General features: G+C 35.8%; 1 protein-coding gene across 2 annotated transcripts in view; it reads right to left on the reverse strand.

The window, feature by feature from the left end:
* The window catches only part of LOC102684801 (dedicator of cytokinesis protein 4), a 156,400-nt gene continuing 142,508 nt past the window's right edge, over positions 1-13,892 (reverse strand). For both annotated transcript variants that reach the window (XM_015352639.2, XM_006633448.3), the window contains 4 exons: positions 12,670-12,742; positions 7,708-7,827; positions 6,581-6,642; positions 1-2,904 (listed from right to left, as the gene is read on the reverse strand). In XM_015352639.2, coding sequence (XP_015208125.2) covers positions 2,467-2,904; positions 6,581-6,642; positions 7,708-7,827; positions 12,670-12,742 — 693 coding nt within the window. In that variant the 3' untranslated portion in view covers positions 1-2,466. The remainder of the gene's footprint in view (positions 2,905-6,580; positions 6,643-7,707; positions 7,828-12,669; positions 12,743-13,892) is intronic.

A 13,892-nucleotide genomic window follows, 5' to 3' on the forward strand; every position in this document is an offset into this window, starting at 1 on the left:
TTAAAATCACAGAGGAATTTATTATATTAGTTTGAAACAAGCACCAGAAACAAAACATTGCCATTGAGCATTTGATATTCTGGAAGAATGCCAGAGTGTTTTCAGCCAATTTAATGGACTGTCACGAGGAAGAATGATGCTGTATCCATCCTGCAAAATTCCAGACATTGGTATACTTTATACTACAGTTCCTAAAGACCATACTGTCTGCATTTGGTGACCATTAAACCTCCTTATAAACCAACTTTGGAATAGTCTTTCCATATTTTTCTCCACGTTATATTCTAAAGAAGATGCACTAAGCTTTATCTTTGATGAATGATAATTTGTTTTGTGTTTTCTAAAAACTGTATGATTTGCCATGTTGACTGATGTCCAAGGTGTATCCTGCCTTGCACCTGTTGTTTGCCGGAAAAGAATCTCTCACGACCCTGTACTAAATAAAGCAGTTAGTTAATGGATGGATGAATTGTATTTTTATCCATCTATAGTCAAAATATCTGTTGCTTTTGCATGCAGTTCTCCTTGACAATGTAACGGTGAAATAACGTACAATTTCTACAAGCTTTTAATTATAGGGGTTAATTTTATTTTTGCTTTGTACTTTTAAATTAGATTTTTATGTCCAATTAAGCATTTCTTTTGAAGACAAATTTGTGCAACAGAAATTAAACATGTACATCATATATCCCTAAAGTGTGCAGTCACCAAATAAAAACATGGCTTTTAGTGGTAAAATAACACTGACTATGCTTAACAATATTGTACACCTGACAGCTTTTACAGCCATTGAAAAGAAGCAGATTTTCTACAATCTGTTTGATCATGTCAACTGATAATGCTATCTCTATAAAAAAAATACTTTAAGAGTTCCTTCTGCAAGGAGTACAATAATTAAATGTTATTTAATGCAAAACTTGTACTTGTCCGAAACATTTTTAAAAGGGGTTATTAAGCAAGTAAACACATTAGGTACAGTTAAAAGTATTTCTTTGATTTTTCTACACTCACTAAAACATATAAATATTTAACATTTAGAATTATATTTTGTTCTTGCAACATTCAAAGCTGTAAATTCAATATGGCTACATTTTGTTAAAAACACATTGTATGTACAAGAATTGTAATACATAAAGTATTTGGCATACTTACAACAATCTCATTATGTAATTTACAATTTCACAAGTACTGATTCATGTAAATATTTCATCTCAATTTCACAAAAAAGAAAAAAAACCTAAACCATACAAAAAGTAAAACATATAAAGAATGTTGTAGTTAAAATTGAAAAACTGGTCACTGAGTTAAGCAATCAATATACATGGTTCATTGATATTTTTAAAAAAATTCTGCTCACAATAAAATGCTTTCTAATACTGGGTTCTGAGCCCATCTCCATCTTTATACTGCAAAATATGAGTTTCATTTTACAGTACATTCTGTCAGGAATATTTTGAGTCAAACTGATAAGAAAAATAGTCTGAAAAATGTTGTACTATACAAACATGTTGCTGAACATTGCTTAAAATTCAAAAAAGCTCCGCAAATAGAATGCATGAAATTTGAGTCTTAAGGAATAAAAAGCCCTCTCTGCAATGGGCTTTGGCAGCCTAGATTTTGTAAAAACTAAAACACCACGAACCATACTTCTTTATTATTTATAATTGCAAATGTCCACATTGGTCTGAAAGTGACTGCTCCATCACAGGGCTGTTTGTTTAAGTAACTATCCTGTTAAAACACTGCTTGTAGTTAACTGTAATACCCATTTGTGCTTTATCTAATATACCTCACTTCAGGACTACAGTACTTATATTGCTTTATACAGGCCTCATGCAATCAGAAAGCCAATGTTTAAGTTTGCTTTTACAAACACAATATGGTAAAGCACATTTCACTGAGCACAGTAAAGGGTAAATTGTACTTCAGTAGAACACTCGCAGTTTCTAGATTCTAATGTTCCAGTTTACAGAAAAGCATAAATGTTCCTTTGGCACAATACTTGGAAAACCCCACAGAGCTAATTTATAGCTAATTTTCAGGCAAGAGGATTGTTAGACACTATGTTATACTGAAAGACATTTAAGAAACTTCTAGCACCTTTTAGCTGTCTATTAGACTGTAATTTAACTGTGTGACTCCACTGATTTGCAAGGCTGGCTGCAACCAGCTTGCTGTCAGAACAACTGCCATTTAAATGTTTAAGGCAAAAAAAAACCCTGTTATTTTTTTTCTCCAGTACACATTAGAATGTTATATCTATCAAAATGAAATGTTAGAGGAAGTGTATTCTCAATTGCGTATATTGTTTCCATCCCTATGGTTTCAGATTCTGAATGCTGCTGTACATCTTGCTGCCAATGATAACTGGCAAATATTCTTCTGCGTCTCCTCTAGGACCTTGGGATTCACCAAACCAGAAAGTGGAAGAGTGCAAAACGCATCCGTGTTTCAGAAGAAAGGCTGCTATAGCTGAGATACTTTCCTAGGCAGAGGCCTGGGCCTGGGGCCCTGCTCAGCGTTGCTCACTCGCCTGGCCTCACTGTCCAGTTTGCCGGAGCGGAGCTGGTGGGGTTTCGGAGGGAGGGCCGGGGGGTCTGAGCTGACGGGGACGGAGAGACTGTGAGGTAGAGGCACGGGCCGCCTGGAGTTTGTTCGTTCGTACACGTGGTAAGGAGGGGGAGTTTTGTTTTCCCTTCTCGTCAGTTCATCAGAGCCGCTGGAGGTTGACGTTGTCAGCATGTGCTCACTTGGCTGGGCTTCAATGCCAGATGTTTCCGATACGCTACACCTGCTCAGTGAAGAAATCCCGCTGCTGTAGCTTCCTGACAGGACGGGAGAGTTGGAGACTAACCCCGAGGACTGGCACTCAGTGGGAGATGGTGTGAATGACTGTGCCGAGTTCTGCGTTTAGGAAATAACAAGAAATGTTAGTAATAATTAACAGCAACAGCATACAACATGCTCATAAAGATAAAGCGTGGAACTGCAGCACCATATGACTTTCCTAGTGAAATTTTCCTTCACAAGTGAAATTATTAAGCTTTCAAAAATCAGACTCATTCACTGTACACAATGGCTTAGCTAATGATTTCTTATGCAATGGCCTGATTACTTCCTGATTGCAAGAGTGCTGTATTACAGACATCATTCCCTATCTATGGGTATATAATTAAATTGTATTATTAACCCAATTTGGTCCATAAATTTGAAAGTGCTAAAGATGTTATTTGTCATTTTCCATGTCCCATTTACTAATAGCATAAAAGTGCACATCTAAATTATACATAATAATCAATGTTCATATTAAAAAAATGTAACTTTGGATAATGAAATTCCACACACATCTAACTCCAATAACATCAAAATATATATAAAAAAATATTTTGTTATGACTAGACTTAATGAGAAGAAAGCAAAACATTTTGCAATTTGTTTGTTTGATATAGGAGGATTTTAAGTTAATTCTGTAACAGAAGGTTAACAGAAACAAAGATACTGTATAGAATATCTTCATAAAAGGCTGTGTGAAAAGAGATAATATTGGAGTTGCTATTAAAACAATGGGATTACTCAATGCAACGTTCTAATTTCATGTGTGCTTTGGCATGTTCCAAGGACTCTTTTTGCTTGTAAATGCACCAGTTCTTTCCTACTATGTGGCCTTCTCAGCATGTGAGGCCAATTAATTGCTCTTTCGACAAACTGAATGTGTAACATAACTTTCTTCCCCATGAAACGGGAGAGAAAGGCCTGAGGCAAAGATGCATTTGATCCAAACACAGTGAGACCAGTCCACAATCATTGCAAACTGTGTTCCAAGTAAAAGTTTCTTTTTGAAAAATCCACTGAACTGATTTGAAAAACCCAAGGAACAACTGTGTGGAAGCTGAGCCCTATAAAGTTCATATGTAGGTATATATACATATGTTGATTATGCCATATAATGTATACATACTGTACATGTACATATACAGTTTTAAAAACCAAAACCAAAATACATTTAAAAACCACACACAGCCTTCCCAAAATAATTTCAGTATAGCGATCAGATTTCTAAAAAATGTGCAGCAAAAGCAGGCACTCAGTGGCAGGCAGAAGGACACTAGATAAATAACTGAACTTCAAACGGAAAATGAAATTGCATGCCTTATGGGTACTTTTTACGTGTTGCTACACTTGAATTAAGCAGACACTCAATTTTGGAAGAACAGCTGTTTAGTTACCATACCTAACAGTGGTGATATATGAGTGGGATTAGTCTTCTGCAGCAGCCCCATGTCTCCTTGTGCTTAGCCATTACTTGTTTTGTAATCACAATATACATGATTGCTGCCCATTCCTTGCACATAAGTTGTTAATACAGTGGAATACTTGCATCAAGGAGTAAATAAAGTTCTGAACTGGATTCATGTCCAGGATTCTAGTCAACCCTTCACAGAATTCAGGTGCCCTGTATTTCTGAACATTTCTGTGCTATACAACACACAGGATCTAGTCTTTTAGCATATTCAATGAAATACTGCTACATTTGTATAGAAAGGCAGATGTCTGCACTGGAGAATTAGGATGTTAAGGCCATATGTTGCAGCATGTTTTGTGGACTGCACAATATGGTGCTTTTGTCAAAACTGCTCCATAAGACACAAAACAATACAGAGAACCATGTACTGTACAGTTGAAGCCATACCAACACACCAACACTGTCAAAAAACTGAAAACTGGGCTAATCCAAAATAAGTAATGGTAAAGGCAGATGTCTTGCAGGTTCTGTGTGCCTTTTGGAGTTTAGTTGCTCCCACACCGTTCTGTTCTCTGTGAGATATAGCATGATGTAGTTGTGAATTTCTACCAATTTTCAGCCACATTTTCAAGAAAAGCAGTTGTTTTGCTCATGTTGGAACACTGTACACTTACAGTATCAGGAGCCTTTGCACATTTCCAAATGGTTTTCATCAACATCTTTAAGAAATATTAAAATGTTTTCCAAAGGTCCATTGATTCTTGTGAGCCTCTTGTTGGTATTGTTACCTGCAGACATTTAGTTCATTTGTTCTTTTTGGGAATTTCTGCTGCTATCTTGCAATAATTCTTGTCATGTGCGTGTAATTGTTTATTTCATTTCAGAGTCATAGAAGAAAAGTTTTTTTCCTAACTAGGTAATTTAGTGGAATGATGGAATTTTATCAAATGATGTTTCTATACTTTCCATCTTTCCTGGTTACAACAATCATATTGATAATGTGATAATTGATAATGTATCATATTGATTACTATGAGCACTATTTTCATGGGTCTTTGCTGCTCTCTAGTGGTTTATCCTAATGTGGTTAACCACAGTGGTTTTCAATGGTCAATATTTCTTAAATATGTACAGTATATAGGCAACTCTTGACTTAAGCAGCTGATACGTTCCTAAAAATGCTGCATAAATCAAAACTGCTGAAATTAAAAATATTTTACCATATGAACATGCATCAATACGGGTAAGGCCTCCTACAGGTGTGGCTAAGTAAATAACATCCTAGTACACTTCAGGTCATGTAAACATCCTGGAAAGGTCAGGCTGCCTATAATTATATGGTTGGTGTGTGCTTGGCAGGAGCACACGGCCAAGACAGACCAGCTTGTTTCACAAGCAATGCTGATGAAAAGCATCCCCATGCACAGTGCGACAGAGGGTGAATGCGTATACTCCAGGATTGTGCAATACGCACACTAATTCAAAGTGCAAGGCAAAACGCTAGCAACTACAAACTACAACTACAACTACAGCTGAGTGTGAATTTCAACCTGACGAGATTTTAATCGAGAACGGTTCTCTGAGAATGCCCATGTGCAGGATACCTAAGTCAGCTTGCAGTGTACAAACTTTTCATCACACCTGGCAATGTGAATTTGCAGTTCTTGTATTGCAAAGAGCACAGGCAATGAACTACAGAGAAGCTGAGAACTGTGATCTGGTCATCTGACAGCAAAGGGCTCTGGTGGTTTCATAACGTTATGAGGTGCATTCTCCTTGTATGATTTAGATTTACTCATTCTCTTAGAAAGCAAGGCCAGTGCTAATCTCTATTTAAAGGTACTGAGGGATCATCTTCATCACATGTTGCAGCATTGAGCACAACACTGAAGTTATCTATACTGTATGTCATGGATTTCCTAGTCGCCAGATTTAAACTCAATCAAACACTGATGGGATATTCCGGCATGACTCCTGAGACAGCATTTTCCACCTCAATCAACCAGGTGTGAGTCTATTGACTGTCTCATAGAAGAGTGGTGTCACATACCTCCTGCAGAATCCCAGGTGCTGATAGAATGTAAATCACAGTGCATGCAGGTCACACTGGCCCAATGCATATTAAGTGCCTTTACTTTAGAATTTCCATTTTTCTAGATTTTGTCCACCACTACTTGTACCTGAATAAACACACATACTGGATAACAGTGGGTCAATGGGCCTATAGCACTCTTCATTCTATACTCTTCTTTTACTACAACCTCACTTCTCTGCACTGCTCTTAAGTAAATGTTACAGAAAGCATTAAAAGAACACAAAGCTGAGAAAATACCAAACCTTTTGTGGAGATCTGGGGGTAGGGACCGGAGACACCGACCTCATGTTCCTTGCAGGGGATCCTTTTTGGTAAAGAATAAAAATAATTACTAGCAATATTACTTGAATTGAATCTGAAATTAAATATGTGTGATGACATCATAGCTAACCAAAACTGAGTCACATGGAACAACAGTCTATTTAAAATCAAAGAAAAAAAATCAGACCTTTATGGTAATACAATGAATATTGATTACAACTCAACTATTTTAAGTAATGCACATTTTAACCAACTGTACATTTAAAGTAGAAGACACACACTGGAAATCGAAGTGATCAAGCTCTAGGAGCAAAACAAACAGTGCTTAAAATATCCCACCTGCTTAGGACTGAAAACCACATATGGGTTACAGCTCTAGCTGAATACACAGATGGTCAGCCTTAATGTACATTAATACATTTTTCATGATGTTGATTTTAATTAGTCTTCAAGGCAGCAAGAAGAGTAGCTATATTCCCTTTATAAGGAACACTGATAAACAAAGAACTAAATATAGGATAAATATATTAAAATACATGTAAAATAGAAAAATATATGTCTTTTTTTAGAAACACTTCTTTTTAAAGCTTCACATTTTTATGTTCTATCTAATGATATACAATATAATTCACTGGCCTTATATTGCTATTTTGACTTACTTTTTAAACCCTATAAACAATAATCAACTTCTATATTCTACATTTAAATAATTATCATTCAAGTCACTGCTACGACAAAGGACTGAAACAAATGATCTTTTAACATCATTTTAATGGAGTGCAGTATATACTGTAACAGCATTTCAACTAATATACATTTTAACGGATAAGTTAAAACCAAATTCTATATTTTGTTTAAATCTAGGACTGTGAACAGAGAAACAATATTTTGCAAGTTTCTACATAGTTTATGTTAGGCAAACACCTACAGCATATTTCAATACTTAATATCAGTCAACATTATATAAAGTGTGGAAGTAAGATGAATATTATACAAACTATGGAAGGTGAAAAAATGAGAAGAGATTATATAGAAGAAACAGACAAAAAAATCATTTAGTAAATGTAACAAGGAAAACATCAGTACTGCTTCTGGTGTTCTTTTTTACCTGGGTATGGAGGCCTAGGTGGTACTGGTGGTGATACCAACTTCCCAACAGTTTCTGAAAATTGTGTGTTAGCTTCTTTACCACTGTCTAGACTCCAGCTACTGGGGGTGGGGTTCACAACTTCAATATACAAAGAAATACATAATTAAAGAGCGTGAATTTTAATTAAAAAACAGGTAGAAATTCTTCATTGATTTTTTAATAACATTCTCTCTTAGGGCACAGGACTCTGTTATTACCCATAACTCTCAAATTATTATTTTTAACTCTTAGTTTTAGATAGGAAAGAACTCATTTTATAGCAGTTTACTGTCAATGCTACAATAAAAGATTTAAAGAATCTGTATGCACAACATATGAAAATACTTAAAATATATACATGTAGAATATCAAACTGGAATGAAAAGATTAGAGATCTCATGGAACGACAACATTTCTTTTTTGTGATTTCATAGATACTGATAATTGGAATTAGATGCTTTCCCACTCAGAACTAAGATACTGTAAATTAAGATCAATAGTGAAAGAAATCCTGAGATAGTTCTTTATTCATTTGGTCAAAATGAACTCTAATTACTTCTACCGGTCTCATAGATGATTACTGTTCTCCCACATTTTTATATAATTCTTTGACTAACACACTAAAATAAGTGTGTGAAGGATTTATTAATCATTGCATAACATAAATGACTATTTTCTAGAAGTAGAAACTTTGACAGATCAATTTCAGAAACACCCACCATTCCTTAGTTATAAACAGAACAGATTAAACTTTCCTTTGTAATTATACACAGTGGGAGATAGTACACCAACTGGTTTCAAGAGCCACTACAAAATGTTCAAATCCCTGTCAAAATATGTTTGTGCCACTAGTATAAAGTTAATTTTAAAAAGCAACTACTGATGCATTTATTAAATCAAATTGATGATACTTGTGATTTCAAGAGGCTCTTTGCCTTTAGAATGAATAAATACAGCTGTGGACCGATTCTGATGCAAGACTGCTGGTCCATTTCTTTCCCTCCATTTCCCTTGGTGACTATCATACTGACTGTGTAGCAAAGCTACTACAACATTAAGATTCCCTGTGCAGTTAAAGTTGAAAATTATTTGTCTGAGCCCAGGTAGCTGTGTCAGAATCAATGTATTCTACATTTTACATCTTGTCAATAGTACAGAGGAACAAAAATAAAATGAATTCTCAACTATCTAGTAACTGAGTACCATCTTGCCAGCTGCCATCAGCCATGTCACTTAAACACCTGACCACCAGCAGTATCTATTTGGTTTAATTTAAGCAACTTGGGAAGAATCTCAGGGGATATGGATATGGACATAAAGATACACTGCTGGTTTTCAGCCACATTATACAGTGCCTTGCAAGACTATTCACATTGCAACACTATCCCTTGCACAGTTTGTCACATTTTGTTGCATTAATCCTCCAGCCATGATGTTTTAAAGTAGCAATTAATACTGGTTATTTCCACATCCTACAGCACACACAGTAAAACACAAAAATGTAAACTGGTTAATAATAGAAAAATGTCCTGACTGCATAAAGTAACATCTTAACCGTTACAGTGGCAAATGTATTTTATAGTACGTGCACAGAATTAGCAAGCAACATGGAATTGAGCAAACTCAATGTGCAAACAATTCAGAATAAATACACTTATCTCTCTAAGAGCCCTCAATCAGGTAGTAAATTTCAAGTCAGGGATAAAGTTGTATAAAGACAGATCTTAAAGATCCTTATCTCTTTGAATGTGGTGAACCAAGTGGGAGGCACCCACACACTGCTCTGATTAGCCTGTCCCTGCAAACTGAGCAGCTGGACAAGGAGGAAACTGGTTAGAGATGCCACTTTGAGGTGGTGACTGAGTGCTGACTTTGAAAAAGCTACAGATTTCAGTGGCTGAGATACTGTAGGACAAAATGTCCAAGTGTCAGCAATAACCTAGTCACTCCACAAAGGGTGTTTACGTGGAACTAAAATAGATATCTCAACTTCCAAGGTTGTTGATCAGACAAGACAAAAGTGGAACTTTTTGGTCTAAATTAAAAAAAAAATAGATCTGACGTAAGCTCAGTATACTGCCTCACACAGCACTATCCCTAGTGTCAATCATGGTGGTGGCAGAATTATGTTATAGGTCTGCTTCTCATCAGCTAGGACAGGAAAGCTTGTCAAGACTGATGGGAAAAGACATGGAGCAAGGGACTGGCAAATATTAGAGGAGAACCTGTTTCAGATCTCAAACTGGGATAAAAATCAATTCACCTTTCATCAGGAAGAAGACCCAAAGTGAATGTCTTAAGAATAAGAAAGTTAAAGTCCTTGAGTGGCCATGTAAAAATTGTCTCAAACTTGAGAGAGGCTGAACAAATCTGCCAAGGAGAATGTGGAAAATCGCACCAATCCAGTGTATAAATGTGGTAGAAACACTCAAAAAGGCTTGCAACTGTAATTACTGTCAAATTTGCTTCCACCAAATACTGAGTTCTCATGTCTGAATAGTTATGCGGTCAACATACTGTAATTACATTTTATTCTTATGTGTTTGTGCTACCATTTACTTAGAAATATTCATATTCAGTCTTTGAGTATATAAGACATTCAGTCTTTGAGTATATAAATATATATTTCTTAAAAAAGAACACTGCTGGAAGTACTTTTACAAGGCACTGTATGTGATGGATAAAGTTTAATTTGGCTACCGTAGCTGTGTTTATCGGTTTGTGACTACATGTCTAACACTGGTTTGGTTTAAACTACACAATGGCTTCTTCTGTGCTGTTTTGAATTTTCTAAACCCACATTTAAGGGACCAACCCATACACATTTTTGGACTTCCCTATTTTATTGATATTATCAAAACTACAGGTACAGTATGCTTTATATATGAAGGGATCGCATATTGAATTGCATAAAATATAGAATAGCAAATGTTTTTTTCTTTGTATTTCATCATTTGTGTAACATAACTTCTATTTGCTAGGCATTCGGAAGAAAATATTTCAGAATATATAACATGCAAGACTACTACTCGTAAAACTGTGCTAATAGTAATTCATTTAAAAAAAGAAACTGACAGTATATTATCTAATATCATCTACATTAAAACATATACAGTACTTTATACTGTATACAGTACATACTGATGTTTAATGAGTTTAAACCACTCATCAGTTCATATTTAACAAGATATCATACCACAACACCTGCAATCAAAAATACAGAGCAAAGAACCATGATATGTTTTCAGTAGCAATTATGACAAATTGAAAACCTTAAAAAAAAATCAATATCAGGTATGACCTTTTTGGGCATTAACACAATTATGGTAGCACTTATGTACAGACCTGGTCAGTCTCTTGGGAGTTTTTGTCTACTGTAATCTATTTATCTATTGTAATCTATTAATCTATTTATCTATTGTAATCTATTAATCTATTTATCTATTGTAATTCTATCACTATGTCCTATCATTGTCCTGCTGAAAGACTGACACCTCTGGATTGAATTGCATGAACAGGAAAAACTGAAAGGCTTTAGGACGCAATCAATGCACTGCTGAGCAGTAACGTTGCCCTCAATCTGCACCAAAGGCCTTCGTGTGTTAAAGGTGAAGGCTTGAACAAACAACAGTCAGCAAAATGCTCATCATAACATCTCCTGACACAATGTCTTCAGTCAGGTCTGGAAAGCTGACCATTTTTCACAGAATAAAACAATCCACCACCTTCATTGTCCCTACCTCAGATGTACAAGACATCATCTCATTCATCTCTCAGCTATCCATGTTATGCTTGAACAGTTTTTGAGCATGCATACGATTTTAATTCAGATGGCAAGCTACCGGCAAGCTCTGCTGGTGCACTATCTGAAAACAATTATGATGCTGGATCAGATGGATGGGACTGAGCTGGTATGGTGACCCACTACATACCAGAACTCTAGCTATATACCTTTCACTCACGGAGCTAGCTTTCTAGTTTCACAAGACTTGTCGGCTGACTGAAGTAGATAATTTCATTCCCTGGCCAGCTACTCTGACACAGAGGCTACTTTCAGACATGCAGACAGCAGAAAGGTGATCTTCATTACTCAGGCAGGGCACAATCATATCTTTTGCTGTACTTGCAAATAAAATCATGATTTTTTGAATCACCATTTATTCAGATTCTTTATCTAAATTCATTTTGAAAATTCTATCACACTTCAAATATTAAAGACTAAGCATCTAGAGTTTTTATAAAATTGCATGACTTGAAGTTAGTGTTTTCTTAATCCAAGGAACAATACTGCTCAAACAATTTACAAACCTATTTGCTCACTACTTGAAATGTACTATAGAACAACCTGTGGTTGTGTGATTCTGAATGCAATTTTAGCCATAAGACAAACATGGCTGTTTGTCTAAAAAGAGTCTGAATCACTTGTCCAATGCATCTGGATTATCCACAACAAACTTTTCCATTTCAATGCCTTTAGTCATCTGTCGATTAACTTTAAAAAGATTCTGACCGTAAACCAACAATAGTGTGTAAGGTTGGAAAGAGAACCATAGTACCAGGACCGTACTATGATCTAGCCAGACACCGGAAGCACTGTGCATATGTGGGCTATCTGTGACCAGCCTCTGAAAGACCCACAGTGTCCTATCAGGCCTATCCTGCACAGAATCGGAACTGGAGGAGACCAAAACCCATTGAAAAAGATCACTGATCTCATCCAGACAATGTTCAAAGGTAACTGCTGTCCTTCATAAGGCAAAGGGAAGCATCTTAACACCCTGGCTGTATTCTTATTTTGTCATTGCCTTGTATAGTTCAAGCAGATAAACAGAAAACATTTTTTCTAAAATTGCCTATTTACTAATGTCAATATCTGTGATTACACACAAAGTATGTAAATGTTCAAAAGCACGTTTCTAAATGATGATCTGAATTACGCACCTTTCTCTGGTGTGGAAAGATTTGGATCGCTTCGGGGTAAAGATGTATCCCCTGACTGATGTGGAAGCATCCTCTGAAAAAGAGAAACAGAACTGTTACATTAGCTACAGTGCCTTTCAGAAGTATTCAGACACTTCCTATGGTGTCCCATTTTGTGAAATTAGAAAATGATTACACTTTTTTTTTTACTCAAATCTGAATGCTCAAACTGAAGACTTCCAAGTGTAAGTTAAGTTTCAGTAACTGTCATCAAAAACTAGAGAAAAAAACTAAATATTTTGATCGCATAAGTATTCATATCGGTGAACTCAACATTTGGTGGAAGCACCTTTGACAGCAATTATGGTTCCAAGTCTGCTGAATGAAAGCAGCCTCATAATACTACCTCCACCATCCTTGACAGTAGATATGCTGTTGCCTGGGTGATGCACTGTGTTGTTTGCACTAGATGTATCATTTTGTATTTAGACCATACTGTTCCAATTTAGTACCATCTGATACCTAAACCAATTTTGCCAAATGTTTTCAGCATCATTTAAATGCTTTGTTACAAACTTCTTGCTGGATTTTAAATTTGTTTTCAGTGATGTCTTCCTATACAAGCCAGCTGTAACTGAGGGACATTTTCACCCATCTTAGCCATTGAACTTTATATAGTACTGTAGTTTTTTCAAAGTCACTGTTGGGCTCATATTGATATCCTTCACCAGTTTCCTCCTCACCTTCCTGGAGGAACATCCTGTTCTAGGCAGCATCTGGGTGCCTTTCTGTTCTTAATGATCAACTTCACCACGATAAGAGATAGTAAAGGTCTTTGAAATATTTTGATACACTTCTCCTGATCTCTGCCTCCTTGGTCTTCAAGTTTCAATATTGTAATATTGTGCATCTAAATTTACTTAGGCTTCTCATAGCACAGGGCATGAATACTTATGCAATCATTACTTTTCCATTTTTCTTTTATATTTATTATCTTATTTACTTAATTATGTTTTTTGCTTTGAATTTGTAAAGTAGGTTGTACAGTGCCTTGCGAAAGTATTCGGCCCCCTTGAACTTTTCAACCTTTTGCCACATTTCAGGCTTCAAACATAAAGATATAAATTTTTTATTTTATGTGAAGAATCACCAACAAGTGGGACACAATTGTGAAGTGGAACGAAATCTATTGGATTTTTGAAACTTTTTTAACTAATAAAAAAATGAAAAGTGGGGCGTGCAAA

The sequence above is a fragment of the Lepisosteus oculatus genome, chromosome 7 (genome assembly GCF_040954835.1).
Source record: "Lepisosteus oculatus isolate fLepOcu1 chromosome 7, fLepOcu1.hap2, whole genome shotgun sequence".
Lineage (NCBI taxonomy): Eukaryota > Metazoa > Chordata > Actinopteri > Semionotiformes > Lepisosteidae > Lepisosteus > Lepisosteus oculatus.